The sequence below is a fragment of the Aethalodelphis obliquidens genome, unplaced genomic scaffold (genome assembly GCF_003676395.1).
Source record: "Aethalodelphis obliquidens isolate GAN/ISIS:26980383/991018 unplaced genomic scaffold, ASM367639v1 scaffold23, whole genome shotgun sequence".
NCBI classification, from domain to species: domain Eukaryota; kingdom Metazoa; phylum Chordata; class Mammalia; order Artiodactyla; family Delphinidae; genus Aethalodelphis; species Aethalodelphis obliquidens.
The window spans coordinates 23,671,736-23,690,895 of NW_020837967.1; the positions used below are offsets into that span (position 1 = coordinate 23,671,736).

Here is a 19,160-nt window from a genome sequence, read left to right on the forward strand (position 1 = left end):
TGAATTCCCCTAAACAGGGTGGACTCAGAGAGACCCACACCCAGTGCACTGAACGCTAATGAATTCCCCTAAACAGGGTGGACTCAGAGAGACCCACAGCCAGGTGCCTGAACGCTAATGAATTCCCCTAAACAGGGTGGACTCAGAGAGACCCACACCCAGGTGCCTGAAAATTAATGAATTCCCCTAAACAGGGTGGACTCAGAGAGACCCACACCCAGGTGCCTGAACACTAATGAATTCCCTTTTCCTCCTCCAAAAAAAATCTTGAAAGCAGCTCAGTGAAACAACATAGTACCTGTAGGGTAATAATGATTTGAATGGCATGGATGTCTTATCAGAAACCGTGAAGCCAGAAGGAAGTGGTGTAACATTTTACAAATGCTGAAAAAAAAACCTGTCGACCCATAATTGTACATCCAGCAAAAATATCCTTCAGGAATGAAGGTGAAATGAAGACATTTTCAGATGAAAGTAAACTAAGAGATATATTACTAGCAGTCTTGTTCTCAAATAATTGCTATAGGAAGTCCTTAAAACAGAAGAGAAATGATAAATGAAGATAACTTGGAACATTATGAATGAAGAAAGTACAGTGGGAAGCATGAATATCTGAGGAGAGTTTTAAAAATTATGTTTGACCTTTAAAGCAAAAATTATAACATTTCTGAAGAAGTACTCATTGTAGGCGGAGATGATATTTAAAACAACTATATCATAGAGAGGGGAGAGTACTATGATGTAATTGTTGGTAAGGTTTCCACATTTCACTTGAAATAGTAAAATGCTGATGTTGGTAGACTGAGAGAAATTAAGTGTGTACATTGTAATCCCTAGAGCAAGCACTAAGAAACTGTAACAAGAGATAGACTCAAGAAACTACAGGTAAATTAAACTATAATAGTAAAAACTCCTCAGGGTAGTCCACAGGAAGGCCAGAAAGGAGAAACGGGAATGATAAACAGAACAGAAAACAAATAAAATAGACTTAAATCCTAACATATAAATAATTACATTAAGTGTAAATGGTTTAAACACAGCTGTTAATCAGAAATGACAAAAAACCATGACCCAACTATATGTTTCTACAAAAAGATCACTTCACATGTAATGATATATTACATCATGCTAAAGGTTATTTATCATATAATCAACAGTAAACCTCATACTTCATGGTGCGATTACAGAAGCTTTGCCAATAGAGTTAGGACCTAGACTGTAACTTTCCCATCAGTGTTTCTATTCAACAATAAAATAAGAAAAAAAAAATGAATTGAAAGATTCAGTTCTTTTGATTATTAGAAAATCAGGAGATTCGGCAAACTGAAGAGTGATGATATTAAAATCAACCTAAAAAGCACCCATGTCTCTAATAAAAAGTCAATTTGAAAACGTGATAGGAATAAAGATCTTTTTTACATTAGAAGCAGCAGCAACGCTAAGAAGAGTCATAACTAAGAATACGCCTGCAGAAGGTTTGGTTTGTAAGATCTTAATGAAGAAAATTTCAGAGCAGAATTGAGGGACATAAAAGTTGACCTGAAATGGTGCAATACACCATTATGACCTTGGGTTGGGACGCTTAATTTTATAAATGTCCCCATTGATCAGTAAGTTCACTGTATTTCCATTTCCTGTCGCTGTCCCTACCTTTTTTTTGTCTTGAACTGATGGTAAATTTTATTTGCAAACAAAGGTCTATGAAGAACCAAAATGTTCCTAAGTAGGGAGAATCTGGGGGTAGGGATGGGGTTCCTGCTGTAGTGATTAAGTTGTGGGCACATGTGTAGAGAAATAGACCAGCACAACAGAATAGGAATCTCAGATGTGGCATCACAAATTAACAGATAAAGCGTGGGCTGTGCAATAAATGTTGGGAAGATTATTGGTTATTCACATGAAGAAATGAAATAAACATAGATCTTGACTTCACACCTAGTAATTAATTCCAGGTAGATGACAGTTGTCAACGTAATAAGCAAAACTTTAATAGCTAAAGAATATGTCAAAGAATATCTTTGACTTAAGAATGGGAAGGATTTCTTAAACAAGACTATATAAGGAAAAATTATAAAGGGAAAGATGGACAGACACAACTACATAAAATTCAACAGAACACCTTTTGATACAAAAGATACCGTACACAAAAGGCAAGAGATGAGCTTCAGACTCGGAAAAGCTACATTCAACTCACATAGCTTACGAAGCCTTAGAAGCCTAAATATATAAAGAGCCTCTTGGTTCTTTCTGTACACACTAGTGAGAGAGAGAACCCAGTCAAAAACAGGCAAAGTATATGACTAAGCAATACGGAGAAGAGGAGATTCATGAAATAAGTATATGAAAAGATGTTCAAATTTATAAGTAATCAGAGAAGGCAAAAGAGATAACATTTCACTCTTCTAATAGAATTTTAAAAATTTGTGCACGTGTGCATACATTTATTTTTTATACACAAATGCATATAAGTTCAACAGTACCAAGTAGGGCAGTCCAAAGTATTATGTTCTGCCGGTAGAAGTGTAATTAGTACTACTACCTCGGACATGTCCATTTACAACAGAATGGTCGTGGTATCTGCATATAATGTAGTGTTACACAGAAGTGAAACACAAATGAGTTAGAGCTGCATACTCACCAATGTGGATGCAGGTTTTTTTGTTTTAATAAAAACATGTTGAGTGAAAAAGCAAGTTGAAGATTGATGCATGTGATATTCCACTTTTATAAAATCTAAAAGCTTACAGGTACTGTGTATTTACAGATACATACATATGTACTAAAGTGTAAAGTGCGTGAGAATGGTGAGCACTGAACTATATGGTACTGTCAGGGAGGGAGGGAGAGGAATGGAATCTGGAAGATGTCTTCAGAGGACTCTAGTATTTTTTTTCTTTAAAAAAAAAAGGTACCTGTTTTATGTTAGATATGCTGGAGCTTGTGGTGGGTTTTTTATTATAGTCGCTGTTCTTTTGTATGTTTGAAATAATTCAAATAAAATTGCAATTAAAATTCTTAAAAGAAAAAAGGTATTCTAAAAAGATTTCTAAAATGTTGTTTTAGCCATCTTGTTTAACTACACGTGTGTGTGTGTGTATTTTAGCTGTGGTGTCATCTTATTTTTCTTTTCTCTGATTATGTGACACTTTATTTTTGTCTTCTGTCTACACTAGATTTTATATGACATTTTATTGGTGCTTTAATCAACATACTGTTGCCTAATAAAATTACCAGCACCTTTTAAATTGTGAATATTACCCAGTTTAATTTTACATTATTTTTCTTGCCCCTTGGAAAGGATTTCTAAACAACTGTAGTTATAAAGCTCAACAGCTAGGGTAGGTATCCATTAAAGTCCACACACAAGCTTCCACTCATCTACACATTTTAATTATTGCTAATGATGATTGTCTGGAAGGAGCTCTGCTTAATAACTCGGTCTCTCTTCACTTAGTGATTTACGGCGCAGAAGTTTTTGGGGGGAAGGCTTTAAGCTTCGTCTTTGTTCATTCTAGAAGTGATCCCTTTGTTAACTTCTGTGACAGATTTTACGATGGCGGTTTGTTAAGCAGCAGTGAATGAAAAACATACACCCGCATGTGCTTGCCCGGCTTTGGCAAGTTTTTAATGTAAAAAACGAAGTAACAGCTTTGGAAACAGTTTGGGGGACCTGTCTGGACTCATTTTGGAAAGTGAAGAAATGGCATATTATGGAGAAAGATGTTGGAAGGTTTTTAAATTTTAAAAACAATATAAATAATATATTACTGAGATTTAGTAGTGTAACATATAATAAGATATTTCACTGAAATTACAAGTCATTAAAATTTAAGATTTACTGGGCTTTTTAGAGAAGTAGATATTAGGTATCCTTTGGTTTCAGGAGAAGGATGTATCCCTTAAAAAGCAGGTGAATTTTCTTTTGTCATTTTATTATAATTTATTATTTATAATTTATTAAAACTGCCTGTATAAAACGGCATAACTCTTAAACCTCGCATTTCGCAAATGTTTATGCCTGGTGGTCTACTTGACATTTCAGATACTCACAAGACCTAATACCTTATTGATAATGTGTTCTTAATTTTATATTTCATTTTCAGTTGGTAGTTATTACTTAGCCTTTGTACACAACTGGTATGTTCAGGATTGGTGTTTGGAAGGAGTACCGTCTCTGCCTTTTGACTCGGTTATGTTTCACCACTTCAGAGAAACAAATAATAGTGTGTTTGGCCTATATATGGAAAGTAAAAGTAAAAACAAAAACAACTTTAAATGTGAGAATACTGTTGTATATGAAAGCATCTTTAAAAAAACCTAAACCACAAATTGAATTCACGTGGATTTTCGAAGTAGAAGGAACCTTAAAAAATTAATTTGTCCAGTGACCTCATTTTATAAATTATAACTACTAATATTTATTGAGAACCTATCTGGGCTACATCTGGCACTTTTTATACTGTTTCGTCCTTAGAACCCTATTTCCGTTATATCTGTTTTATAGTTGATGAAACTTAGCCTTGTGGAGATTAAGTGTTTTGCCAAAGATAACATTAACTTGGTCTCTCCAGTACCCAAGTCTGTGATCTTCTTGATAGTGTCACAGTGCTGGTCAAAGATGAGAGAACTCAGGTTAGTGTCACGTGGTGAATTTTGCCTAACACCATGTGTCACTCGGAGCCAGCATGTTTAGATTCCACTTTTGTTTCTATTATTTATGAGGTATAATTTGTTTTCTTTAGTATAATGCCTCATCTCAGCAGCAAAGAGAAATTATTAAAAGTAGGAGTCTGGACAGGCGGCTGCAAGAACCAATAGTGCTGACAAAGTGGAGACATAGCACCATTGTGCTGGACGCCAATGACAAGGTAGGACCTTCTGAGAACATCTGCTGCGAACTCTGCCAAGTTCTTTATGCTGTGTTTTCTCCTCAGCTGAACCTCATACCTTGGTGATGACCGGTTTATCGTATGTCATATCAGTTTGTCCCGGAGTGGGGTTTGGTATTGAAGTTTTTTGAGTTTTGCACAGCGGACTGACTTACATGTGGCATAACGATGTGTTCCATGATACATTTGGGCCTAGTAGGTGACAGGTTTTTTTTCATAATCTCTTTTTAAAGTCACATATCCGTTGTTTGTCTTCAGTCTCTAGGAGGTTTAACGGTAAAGACGTTTAACTAACTTTCCCATCCCAGGGAAGATTGGAACCCTGCTCCTCCTGTTTCCCTAAGTGCTATTTGCACAAGTGCTTCTGAGAAGTCATGTTCTCTGTTTCAAATAGGGAATGGATTTTTTTTTTTTTTTTTGCGGTACGCGGGCCTCTCACTGCTGTGGCCTCTCCCGTTGCGGAGCACAGGCTCCGGATGCGCAGGCTCAGCGGCCATGGCTCACGGGCCCAGCCGCTCTGCGGCATGTGGGATCTTCCCGGACCGGGGCACGAACCCGTGTCCCCTGCATCGGCGGGCGGACTCTCAACCACTGCGCCACCAGGGAAGCCCCAGGGAATGGATTTTGATGCAAACATGAGATTGGAAAAGCCATGAAGTTTTGAATTTCCTTGTGAGTTACATCTTTACATTGTGACTTCATTTTGGGGATAGAATAGGAAATTAGTACGAATTTGTAGAACAGCAGACATACTAATGTTAAAATCTGAGGGTGGTGGAAACACCCTAAAGCTAAAATATTGGTCGCTGGGGACTCTGTTATTTTACCACCAGGCTGCTCCTTTGACATAATTAATGTTTCCTGCATTTTTAGGTAGTTAGTGAAAACAGGATGAACTCTCCTGAGGCGTATTTCTCTGTGTTTGTGTGCCTTCAGTCCTAAATTCCTTTCTAAATTATCTCAGTCAGTCAGTCAGTCAGACAAGTACTTCTGATTTCTATCTGTAAGGATGTGATGTGGTTGAATGTAGGGGGCATATTAAAGGAATGAAAGTTTGGAGTCTGTCTATTGAAGAATGCTTGAAAATATTGGGTTGGCCAAAAAGTTCCTTTGGGTTTTTCATAAGCGCTTGTGGGAAAACCCGAACGAACTTTTTGGCCAACCCAGTATACTAGCATTGAGGTTAACCTGTGTAGGTAAGAGTCCTAGAGATTTTAATAGAAACATTCATTTAACTCCAAGAACCAGATTACAGTTCAGTGTATACAGAAAGCTCCTACTGTATGTAATGAAAGCTCTAGTGCGAAAGCCGTTGTTGAGCCAACTCTACTGCCTCTTCGTACTAGAACAAAAGGGATGGTTATTTTAGTGACGTAGACTTAAAATTTGTTACTCCCTTACAATCTTTCTTGAGATTCATTTTCAGTCTATTATTAGAATAACCTGCGTGAAGTTCTTATTATGTATTCTTTTTCATCTAATTGTTTCAGCATGTGATAACGTGATTTTCTTGAGACCAGAGCTCTACTTATTTTTGGTAGACATGTCTCCCCCCCCCACCTTTATAAATGGAGTCATAGATAGCTACTTCACCAAGTAAACTCTTCTATTTATCATTACACAGTATACACGATTTTAAGATTTGAGATTATAAAAGAGGGACTATACCAGATACCAGATTAGCTATATAATATTTGATAATATTTGATACTATACCAGATTAGCTGACTAATATTTGATAAGGGGTGAAATGCGTATAACTTGAAAGGTAATCAGAGAAACCTAATACTATGTAGTGAATGTTGTTATGATGATATGGGTCCTAATTCGGTTGCCAGACAACCTTGGTGGAGCTAGGTGTGTGTGCGTGTGTGTGTGTATGGATACATCTGTTTGTTTCTGCCTATGTATGATTTTTACCAAAACCTGCTGCTTGTAGACATTAAGATGTATTTATATGTGCATATACATTTATAAGTATACATAAACAAATGGGTAAATGTAAAATTGTTTATAATAATTATAATTGTTGTGTTTACATTATTACTCCATTTGCTATGGTTTTCATTTCTGTAGGACTGATAATGCCATGAAAAATAAGTTGTAATTACCATTCATTTTATTCAATTACTTATTTTATAGTTTATGGGTCATCAAATCTTTCCTCTTTTTCTCAGAGTGTTTTAATATTAGACGCTTTTAGAAGTCAAGAAATTGAAAAGTAAAACATCTGAAGCTGTTAATAAAAATACTTAAATGAAGCTAAACTGATATTTGGACATTAAATGTAATTAATTTTTATAAAGATATATTTGATAATGATTTTAATGTTTTCTCTATTTATAGTGTAGGTCTTGGATTTTAAGATTGTTACCTTCAGCAGTTTCACTGCTACCTGGTTTCTGTATTTACGAATTGTACAGGATATAAACCTGGAGACGTCTTTCTAAGTGAATGGATTTTATTAATGGTTTTTTGTATTGTGATTTAATACAAATTCCCAGGCTTATCAACAGTACGTTATCCAGTTTCATAAGTATAGTAAAGTAGATGATGCAGATGTGAAGATGAATGTCCAAGTAAACTGCTTGGTTTTATAGGAAAAATAGTAATAGACATTGGCATATGATTTTCCTAATTCTCGTTTCCTGAGATTATTCAGAGCTTTTAGGAGAACAGAGAAAAATGGAGCTTGGTAGATACCATTGGTACCATTGGCTACGAGTGGCTCTTGGTACCAAAAAATGTTTTTTCAGTCTTATCCTCCATGAATAGTTTTACAGATATCTGAGGTAGAAATCACATACCATGTTTTAATATTAACAAAGCAGAATTGCTTTAAAAATGCACATTATTGGTTTGCTCCTATTATATATTCTTGTAGGCTTAGACATTAAAATATTTTTTTTTCCTGGTGAGTTATTAAGCTGTAAATCTGAGGTTTCTTCTTTGCATTTTAAACAATCTTGCTTATTTCTAATAATTGGAAAGTTAGCTATAAATTATATTAAATATTAATAGCAATTTAATTTCTTAATACAAGTTCTCATTCTGGCAGTTGCCAAGTAGTTCCTGTGACTATTCCTTGCCTAATCCTAAATCCTAAACCAGGGTTCATACCAAGAGCAAGTTAGTATGGGGACTGTTACATTTTTATCCGTAAGTGTTTGGATTTTACTTATTTTAAATATGGTTAATTTAAGCTGATGCAACATCATGATTTTAAGGCAACATGCATCATTTCTTTTGAGTAATTCCGTATGCGGTATTTAAATTTACTGTAATTGGTATAAAATATGCCATATTTCGCAAACTTTATGATATCTGTAGTTTTCACATCTGTACCATATTAGTTTCGTAGCTGAATATAGAAGGGAAATAACTAGGAAAAAATTTTTCTTAGCATCCCTTATTAAGCCTTCCCACTGTCAGTAGAGGGAGAAATATAATTATATGAAATAGAGTAACATTTTTCATTACTTATTTCTTGTAGGAATCTCCAACTGCCTCAAAACCCTGCTATCCTGAAAATGAGTCTTCTCCCTCTTCACCAAAGAACCAAGATACAGTTAGTATGATAGCAGCTTATAGATAATATAGTCCAATTACTTCAATCAATTTCAGTAAATTAATTTTCTCTAAGTGTAATGTTTAAAAATACCTCTTGGGCTTCTATTAAATTTCATTGGTCTTTCAAAAAATAATCAGATAATAGGTTTAAATTAAAAATCAGATTTTATTGATTTAAAAATTCCCCCTTTTATGTAAAATATGGTATCTTCGTGATCAACTTGTATACCATATTTGTAAGCAGTGAATTTATGTTTGGCTGTTAAACATAAATATAAAAATCCCTGGAGAATACTGTCAAATTACACTTTACCCTTCCTTCCTCAGGCCAGCAGTCCAAAGGTAAGAATCATTTCCCTCCTTCTTAACGAGCGTTAGATGCCTTCCCGCACTCCCCCCCCCCCCCCCCCCCCCGCTAAGCTGTCAAATGCATTGCCCAGCCTAGGCCAGGTAATATTGGCGATACAGTGACTTCTCTTCAGTTATTCATTTATTTATTTGCTGCCTTGGGTCTTCGTTGCTGCGTGCGGGCTTTCTCTAGTTGTGGTGAGCGGGGGCTACTCTTGGTTGCGGTGCACGGGCTTCTCACTGCGGTGGCTTCTCTTGTTGTGGAGCACGGGCTCTAGGTGCGTGGGCTTCAGTAGTCGTGGCACGTGGGCTCAGTAGTTGTGGCTTACGGGCTTAGTTGCTCTGCGGCATGTGGGATCTTCCCGGACCAGGGCTCGAACCCGTGTCCCCTGCATTGGCAGGTGGATTCTTAGCCACTGCGCCACCAGGGAAGCCCTTCTCTTCAGTCGTAACTTTGGAGGAATCCTATTTGATCTTGGTGTTTGCAGCGCCCCCGTCCCCAAGTCTAGCCTGTGATTTGCCCCTCCTGCTCTTCCCCTCCAGCGGCTCTTCTTTCATTTTAGAAGGAGGATGCAACTTTGTGACGAGCTCTGCAACACTGCGCCTGTCCCGGGTCCTCATACCCCCTCCTTGCCCCCACTTGCGTGTTTTCCTGCAGCCCTGCTACTCTACTCTCTGCAAAGGAGCCTGCTCTTCAGCTCCAGCCCCTTCACGCACTGAAACCCATCTTCCCCGACGTCTTTGCCTGGTCAGCTTCTGGTCATTCCTTAGAGCTTGGTTCAGGCTCGGAATTTTCTTCAGATCCTCTAGACTTGGTCAGGTTTCCCTGTGATACTCTTAATAACATTTAATTATATGTTATTTGATTCCGTAAAATCGAGTAACTCTTCTCATTTCCTATTTCTTGTAGGAACTTCCAACCCTCAGTTAATGTCTTCCCCACTAGACAAGGAAAAGACTCCTTAGAGCAGGGCCAGCGTAACCCCAGTACCATAGAGCCGCTGTTCCGTGGGGTTTTGCCAAAAGGAAGAAATGAAACTTTTAAAGCTTTCCAGAAGACAAACTTTTATTGTTACTTCCTTAATTTTAAGAAACTATAATAGACTCTTGTTTATTAGGATACTTCTGATTTTCTAGAGGCACAGGTTTCTCACAGATGCTGTTTTCCTTGTCTGGCTCTTTTCTCCATCCCCTGAGCAAATCAGGTCTTTTGGTTCCTATCACGTGTTGTCCACCCGTCCTGCTGATATTGCACAGGTGGTTTCCCTGCCTACCGTGGTCCTCAGCCTCTCTGCACCTACAGTTAATCTTGTGCTGACCAGTGGGATGACCCCTTAGGGCCTGCCCACACTAACCTCAGCATAATAGCATCTCTTCTTTTTCTTTGAGCTCTCAAGTCACTGATGGCATTAATGGTGTGAAAGTTACCTCATGTGCCCCTCAGCTCTCTGCTAAGGGTTTAAACTTTGAAGGGACTGAGAGAGAGAGGGGCTGCTTTCTAATACTTTTTATCTTTTGCATTATTTAACACAGTCCTGGGTGCATGAACATTAAATAAAGATCAAAGTGAACATGATTTTAGTGGTATTGTCAGGATTTCCTGTATGAATGTAAGGTGCTATTACTGCAGTATTCTTAATCTATCCATCCATCTAGAAAAGAGGCAGAAACGCTTTTTAACTTATTTTAAATATGGGTAATATGTAACTTCTGAGAAGACCTTTTATAAATTATTTACATTTTGGTAAAAGGGAATTTCTTGGTAATCCTGGAAACATGAGTTTATAAGTGTTCGCATGGGAGTTAAAAGGACGGTTTGCAAATTATTCCCCCAGGCAGTTACCCCTTTCACAAGAGTTTGCCAGTCACCTGACTGCCCCAGACTCAGGGTCCCCTCTGGTGGCCACGGCAAGGAACTGCCTCAGCAGGGTTCTGTTTCGTTCTTCATTTACCTTCGGGTGGAAAACAGGAACAGCTCTGTTAATTCTGCTGAGGCTGTTCTGTTTCCCTGTAAGTGTGCAGCGTCCTTTCCCCCAAGCCCCAGTCTGGCCCCCCCGGGCTTCTGCTCCCCAGAGTCTCTTCTTTCCTCCTGCAGCCTCTGCTCCCTCTTCTCGTCTTGCCCTGTTTGAATGGAGTCTTTTGCCTGTCTTTCCCACTCTTACCCAGTTAATGCAAGCAGATTTCTTTTTTTTGGTTCTTTGTGAGTTAAAATCTGGTTGGTGTAACGCCTTAGTGGTAAGAGAAAGAAACTGACATCGTAATCAGTGTTAGTTACCTCACGGCATCTTTAAATCTCTGCAGATTGCCTATTGAATCTCTCTTTTTTTGTTTTTTTTTGTTAAAACCGTATTGAAATATGACTAACATACTACACCGTTCACCCATTTAAAGTGTACAGTTCATTGGTTTCTAGTATGTTCAGATAAGTGCACCCATCAGGACCGTCATTTTAGAACATTCATCACTTCAAAAAGCAGTACTTGTTGCTGTCACCCCTCTGCTTCCACGTCCCATCAAGCCCTAAGCAGCCAGCAATGTGCTTTCTATCTCACTAGGTCTGCCTCTTCTGGACACTTCACATGCGTGGAGTCATAGAACACGTGGTCTTGTTTGACAGGCTTTATTCACGTAGCATATGATGCTTTCATTCAGTCTCCTCCAATTAAACCAGATTAAAATTTCATCCCTTAATCTAAATTTTAAACATGTTCATTTTTTCTTGTCTTATTTCCAGTTTTCAAATGCATTGTTATTTTTCATAGTCACTTCAAGTCCTGTTTTTTTGTTTGTTTGTTTTTTGTGGTACACGGGCCTCTCACTATTGTGGCCTCTCCCGTTGCGGAGCACAGGCTCCAGACGCACAGGCTCAGCAGCCATGGCTCATGGGCCCAGCTGCTCTGCGGCATGTGGGATCCTCCCGGACCGGGGCACGAACCCGTGTCCCCTGCATCGGCAGGTGGACTCTCAACCACTGCGCCACCAGGGAGGCCCTCAAGTCCTTTTTTGAAATAGGTAGTGTATACATTTTTTTAAAATTGATATTTCTCTAAAATATGACTGCCACACATGGATTAAATAGGATTTTGTAGGCTGATCTAAGAACCTCGTCTCTGTTTGTCCCAGTGTGCCTATGAGGATATGCATTTAAAGTTCTCATTTACTGAATACTGAATACAATTTTAAGTATATAATTTGGAAACTTGAACTTTTGACCTTGTGTTTCCAATTATGGTATTAAAATGCTTTACCCACTTTGGAGAAAAGGGCATTTCAACACGTTCGTTACCAAAAGGGTTTAGTGGACAAATCGGCTAATTTTTTTTCATTGAATATTACTATTCTAAAGCCTTTTTTAAAAACATGATTTTAACAATTTTTTATAACACTGGTTCTTTAAACATTTTTTTTAATCGAGGTGAAATCCACATAACATAAAATTAGCCATTAACCACTTTATATAGTTCAGTGGCTTTAGTGTATTTAAAATGTGTGTAGCTGTCACTCCTGCCCAGTTTCAGGACACTTTCATCCCCTCAGAGGGAGCCCCCTACCATTAAGCAGTCACTGCCCCTTTCCCCACCTCTCCTCCCCTCTGCACGGCAGCCTCTGGTTTGAGGGTCTGCATGGATCTACCTGCTCTGGAAGTTCTGTCACGCTGGTTCTTTTTCAGCATACCACAGGGCAAGGTTACTTACTCTGTAGAGAAAGAATCTTTTTATTACATGATTATAACATGATTAACTGAAGATAAAGATTTTAATGGGAGGTATTGATTTTGATATATAATAATTATTAGCCAAAACTGGGAAATGCTTATCTTACTAAATGAATGTAAAATCGATTAGAAATTCTGGAGCCTGCAAAGTGATTATGAACCTGTGGAAGTTTTCCCAGATTACTCAATAGAACTGACATTTTATTGTTTTCTTGCCTTAATTAGGATAGGACAATCTTACTACAATATTTTTGGTTAAAATTTAACCATATTTTGCCAGTTCATATTAAAACATTCCTGCTTATTTTCAACACAAAGTTTCCCTTAGAGTATCGACATATTTAGACTAAGAAATATTCATGTGTGAGTATGGGCAGTTTTTAAAGGACTTAACAAGGTATTTTTATGAAGTTATTTTAGTAAGCTACACAAAAACATTGGTTGACTTTGAATCATGTTAAGTAGAGAAGAGTACACCACACAGTATGAAATGGTAATCTGCCTAAATCCCCCCCTGAAATCTACACCTGTATCTGCCTGCTTGTCACTTTTATGTCAAATTCAGAACCTCAGTGTTTAAAAGTTAAAGCTTTATTTTCTCCATCACTGACCTTCTCTTACATTTCTTGGTAGTGTGATAGCACGGCTGCTTTGTTGGTTAATTACTTCAACAAACATGTGTTGAGCCCCGGCACCATGCTAGCCGCTGTGCTGGGCGCTGTCATACATGGTGAGCACAGCAGATGTGGTCCCGACGGACAGCCTGACAGTAGGTGGCGAATAAATAATACGTAATTGTGCTTTGCATTAGGTGCGACGAAGGAAACAACCTGGGGGCTGTCGTCAGTCATTGGAGGGCAGAGGAGCTCCTACCGCAGGGGTCAGGGACGGCTCCTCTAAAGCTTGTCGTTGCAGCTGAGGGCCCCCAGCCACCCAGCTGCTCAAGCTTGGGAGTCTCCCCGATCTTGCCTCTTACCTCCCGTCCTGTCCCTGTCAGTCCTGCCTTCCGAGTCGCGCTCACGTGTGGCCCCTCTTCACCCTCTCAGGCCTCTCCCTGGGCCAGGCCGTCAGCACCTCTTGCATTGATAGGAGTTATCAGAACACCGTTCCGGTGGCGCTGCGTCGCCTGCTCCCGCCTTGCTCGTTCCGCTGCCCCCTCTCTCTTGCTGCTGCTCTGCTGCACCCCGTACGCTGAGGGAACTAAGCCGCGTAGAGATGATGCGCTTCCAGCTTCTGTGCCTTCGCCTGTCCGTCGCTTCTGTGTGGCCGACTCCTGTTGCTCGCTCCTGGGTCAGGGTCTCCGGGAAGCTCCTCTTCCTCCCTGCTCCCCTCTCAGGTGGAGTTAGGTATGCCTTCCTCAGAGCACTCTGACTTTGCACACCGCGTGGTAATGGTCATTGTATTGGTACGTTTGGGACGTGGCACATTTTGTTCTTATTTTATGTTCACGTTAGAGTGCTTACCGCTTAGAGCATTAGTGCTTGGGTCTTGGTCCCTGTGAGAATTTCATGGGAGCTCTGGGCCTTTCCCTTGAGCGATGCATGTACACGCACGATTATGTGCGGTGTTGGTCCAGCCACGACTCAGGTAAGAATCCCTGATCCAGAGCGTCTCTTTCCCCCGTAGGCTTTGGCCGTCTGTCACTGCTGCTGTCCCTTCCATTTTTCTTCCTGTTTGGATGCTGGCATTTCCTTCCTGTGTCTGCTTTTTCACCCTGCATAGTTCCAGCTTTGGTGTTCTTTACTAGGCTATTCCCACCTCCGCCCTTCCAGTTCCTGTGCTCACATCACCAGCGCCCATCCTCTCAGATTAATGTTACTTAGTTCCTGGATCATTGAAAGTTTTTCTTTCCCTCCCTGCTTCTGATGGTAAATTGGGAAGGTTCTTACTTAACGTCCTGTACATACTTATCACCGTGTAATTGATATTTTTATTGAGAGGCAACAGAGAGCTCTTACGAAATGTATCAGACTTGCATATCTAAGGAGATCTAACCTATGCTTTGTGAAAAAATTGTAGTAATATGGATATTTCCCAAGTTCCCAGTATAACAAAAGTGAATAACATAATAGTTTGTCAGCTTTGTCTATAGATGTGAGTTATTATCAGACCAGGCAAAACTTTCAGACATTATCTTTTAGACATTAGTGAGAAAATAATGCTATGTTTATCTCTCATACAAGAAAGAGTTTTTTTTCTAATTAAAGTACATTGAGAAAATAGCTGAGGTAAATAGTTAGAAATAAATTCTGAATTGAGACTATTTTTTCCTGTGTGTGTGTTGTGTGTGTGTGTTTTAACTGAAGGAAAATTGGCTGCTTGGTCATTTTCATACAGTGCTCACTAATGGATGATTGCTGTGGGCACAAACGCATTTTGATTAAATTCATTTGACTGTAGAAGGCTAGAGCAATGAGAAAGTGCTTCTTCAGTTCCACCTGGAAGAATTTTAAGATAACATTTAACTTGAGCACAGTGACTTTTGCCTTCCTAGGGTTTGATGATAAAGCTGTGTTGCTGTTTTTTACATCAGCTGACTAATAGATCTAGTTTGTCCAGCGCTCAATTTGCCATCTGATAATATGTTAATGAAGCAACATATTGAATTCTTTATGCCACATTAAGGCCAGTTCTATGCATAGTGCCACTTACTTTTAAGTAATTTATTAAATACAGTCACTGCATTTGTTCTACCTACTTATTTTCACATTCTGACAAAGTAGGTTAGTATCTTAAATAATTTTCAGACTACACTGTTCTAAAATGACAGCAAAGTAAACAGTTCCTTTTTTGTGGTATTTATAGCATTGTATCACTTGGTTTGAACAGGAAGTCATAAATCATTTTTCCAGTGCTGATTTGTAGCGTTCATGTGGAAATTTAATTTGATTTTACCTTATGGCTGCTATTCCTTGAGAAGACCAAGTGTTTTTTTGTTTTTGTTTTTTGCGGTACGCGGGCCTCTCACTGTTGCGGCCTCTCCCGTTGCAGAGCACAGGCTCTGGACGCACAGGCTCAGCGGCCATGGCTCACGGGCCCAGCCGCTCCGTGGCATGTGGGATCTTCCCGGACCGGGGCATGAACCCGTGTCCCCTGCATCGGCAGGCGGACTCCCAACCACTGTGCCACCAGGGAAGCCCAGACCAAGTGTTTAGTTACAAAAATAACTGAAAAAACTTTACAGAAGTATTAGGAAATTATATTCTTAAGGTAGTCTAGAACTAACCATATTACACACTGACTGATCTTTTCTTTTAAGCTAATATTTAGAGTACCAGATCATTTTGATTCAGTCCTATGTAAGAATTTGGACTTCACTGTCTGTATGAATGATCTATAAACAGTAATACCTCTGTTCCATATCATAGGGTCAAGAGAAATATGGATTATTAAATGTAACAAAAATTACTGAAAATGGGAAAAAGGTTCGGTAAGTACACAGATCATTAATGTTCTCACATGTTTCATCTGATTGATATAAATAAAAACTGAATATAATTATATTCTAGTAGAAGTGATTAACAGGTTCAAAGAATTTCAAATGTGTTTTCTAATATGATGGATATAAGATTGTCAGGAAGTAGAGGAAAATTTTTCTTTGTCTTGACCTATTTCTAAAGGTGAGATTAAATTCAGAGGTGGTAAGGCGGAGGATTCTGAGCAGGCATTCGCTTTATTAAAATTTTTTTCAATAAGTAATAAATGCACATGGCAAAATACAAGCATACACAAAACATGTAGTCAGAAGTCAGTGACCAGCCATCAGTTTCCCTCCCCAGAGGTAACCAGTTATGTCTAGTGAGGTGTACTGTCTTCCTCCAGAGATGGAAAATAGATACATTTACATGTGCATAGATTAACTTTTTTAACACAGTCTTTTAACAGTTTATCTTGGAGATGGTGCATTTCATTGCATGTACAGCTGACACATAGTTTTTAACTGCTGCATAGTTGTATGTTGTATGGCTGCATCATAGTTTATTTAACTGTTATTTATTTGCAAGTGTGTCTATTGGTAGACATTTAGGATGTTTCCATTTTTTGCTATTACAAACAGTATTACCCTCAGTGTCTTGCACGGTTCATTTTGCAAGTATGTAGATATGCCTGTAGAACATATTTTATGAAAGTGGAATTGCTAGGCCATATGCAGTTGGACATTTTCATACAATTCCAAATTGTGCCCTAAGGCCCTCAGTCAGTTCCAACCTCAGGAGCCTTGGATTTCTCCATGCCTTTGCCCATTCAGTACAGTGTCAAACTCTTTGATCTTTGCTAATAGAGATTTGAGAGAAAATGGTGTTTTTACTTGCGTTCCTTTTTAGTGGGGTAGAGTACCACAAGCCGTTTATATTTCTTTTTTGTTGTTGTCCTCGAATTATCAGTTTATACCCTTTGTCTCTTTTTCTGTTGGGCTGTTGGGTTTTTTTGGTTAATAAATTAAGGAAATTAACTCTTTGTAAGGTAAGTTCCATTTTCCCCAGTTTTAAAAAACCGCTGAAATGCTAGGGTTTTATAGCCAAAGTGAGAGCAGTCTGTTGTTTAAGAAAGAGTTTAAAATTTACATGTAGTTGAGTTTTTTAGATTTGCTCTAATTGAACTTTGTCAGATTTTGGTACTTGGAAGTTTTTCTTTTAAGTGCTTTGAAATAGCTTTACAAATACTGCAATTACCTGTTCCTGAAGCTGTTCCTTGGCAGAAGTCATGTGAATTGGATCTTTTTTTCTTTTCTCCCTTTTGGGCATATGTAGTGCAGGTAGATCTTTGGCCACTTTCCCTGTTTTCATTGCTGTCATTTTTCCTGTGATAATTAGTTTTTTAGATTTTCTACTTACTTTGGAATGCTTTTTGGAATACTTCTCCTAAGAATATCATCCATTTCATTATATTCAAATTTATTTATATAGAGCTGAGCACAGTGGTATTTTAATTTCCTGTATTTTAGTGTTTATCAAACACTTTGTTCTGAGGACCTCTTTAAACTCTTAAAAATTATTGGTTAGTGCAAAGAACTTTTGTCTATATAGTTTATCTAGAATTATTTACTGTAAAAAATTAAAACTGAGAAATTTTAAGAATCTCTATTAACTCTTTTAAAACTAATAACCTGTTACATGTTAACATGAATAACATCTTTTATGAAGAAAACCCCCTGTATTTTCTCATGCCGAAAACTTCCATGAGAAGCGTGGCATTGTTTTATGTTTTCAGAAATCTTTATATTTGGCTTAATGGAAGACACCTGGATTCTCATCTCTGCTTGCAGTCGGTCTGTTGCAACATATTATTTTGGTTGAAGTATATAAAGAAAATGCTCCTTTACATAGATGAAGTTGGAAAAGGGAGGAATATTTTAATAGCCTTCTCAGATAATTGTGCGTATTTTTCTGCTACACCAAAACGCCAAAAATGTTAGTTGCAATGAAGATTCTGAAAAACTATCCTTGAACTTTCAGTACTCAGTTACATTAAAATCCATGGGCCTGTGTTGCATTGTGAATGAATCTTTACCTATGCATAATTTTGTAGCATCTTGTAGGTCATTTGGAAAATACTGGTTTACTAAGTTTGCCGATTTTTCAAATGTTGGCACATTTTATTTTACAATATCAAAGAATCATAAATCAGTAATATCATCATCAGAGTCACTAAGTTTTGGAATATTGTCAGCCTCACAGTGGCAGATGTGCCAAGTTTTCCAGAATTCTGCTTTCTGTTTGAAAGCTTTGTTATTGTGAACATATACTATCATTTATTTTCCTTGAAATGAAAGGCTCACTTCATTTATTTTTGAGATAACGTCTACCTGCCAAGTAGTCAAGTCTAAATAATCAGTGTATCCGTCAGTTGTTTGTTCAGGAAAAAATTGGTTCCATGAAAAAGGTGTGACTAATTCTACCTGCAACTCAATATTTGGATACTGTCATTCATTCAGTATCCAAATATTCAATATTTGTTCTGAGATACACGTGCTACAGTTTTTTTTATTTTGAAAATTAAACTCAAAAAGTTTATTTAAAGTGGAAATACATATATATATTTTTTAAAGTGGGAATATAGTTTAGCATTTTTCAGCATAGAGAAGTTAGATATTATCTAAAGAAATATAAGATGGAATATAAAATAAATTTACCAATGAAAATAAATCCTTCCAAAATATCTTGTCCACACAAAACAAAATAATAAAATAAAGTGAAAATATAATAAAATGATGACAGAACAGGTACCAAACGTATGTGTCGTATCAGTATAAATAAATGTAAATGCACTATATTCATCCGTTGAAAGAAAAAGGTGCTCAGACTGGAACACAAAGCAAAACCCAGTTCAATATTACATACAAAAGAGACATCTGAAAAACGATTCAGAAAAGTTAAAACAAATAACGCATATCAAAGGCATAAAAAGTAAAGCAGGAATAGGGATCTTAATAGCAGACAGGTTCAACTCAGGGGGAAGGCACTAAGCATCTTTAAAATGATAAAGCACTGTGGATCAGTCCACAGTGAAGATCTCATCATGAGAAATAGCCATTCACTGAGTAAGTGATGTTAATGACCATAAGGAAAACAACAGGAAATAAAAGGAAAAATAGAGATTCAGTAGGAGTAAACTTTATTTCACTTTTCAAGTTCAAG

The 19,160-nt window shown here is 38.0% G+C and overlaps 1 protein-coding gene across 10 annotated transcripts in view; it reads left to right on the forward strand.

Annotated features, from left to right (window-relative positions):
* ARHGAP12 (Rho GTPase activating protein 12) overlaps positions 1–19,160 on the forward strand; it is a 111,234-nt gene that overhangs the window by 70,884 nt on the left and 21,190 nt on the right. For 6 of the 10 annotated variants that reach the window (XM_027122008.1, XM_027122001.1, XM_027122000.1 and 3 more), the window contains 4 exons: positions 4,743–4,868; positions 8,383–8,457; positions 8,787–8,801; positions 15,891–15,952. In XM_027122008.1, the coding sequence (XP_026977809.1) occupies positions 4,743–4,868; positions 8,383–8,457; positions 8,787–8,801; positions 15,891–15,952 (278 nt within the window). The remainder of the gene's footprint in view (positions 1–4,742; positions 4,869–8,382; positions 8,458–8,786; positions 8,802–15,890; positions 15,953–19,160) is intronic. The other 4 variants (XM_027122003.1, XM_027122006.1, XM_027122004.1 and 1 more) reach the window with 2 other exon arrangements.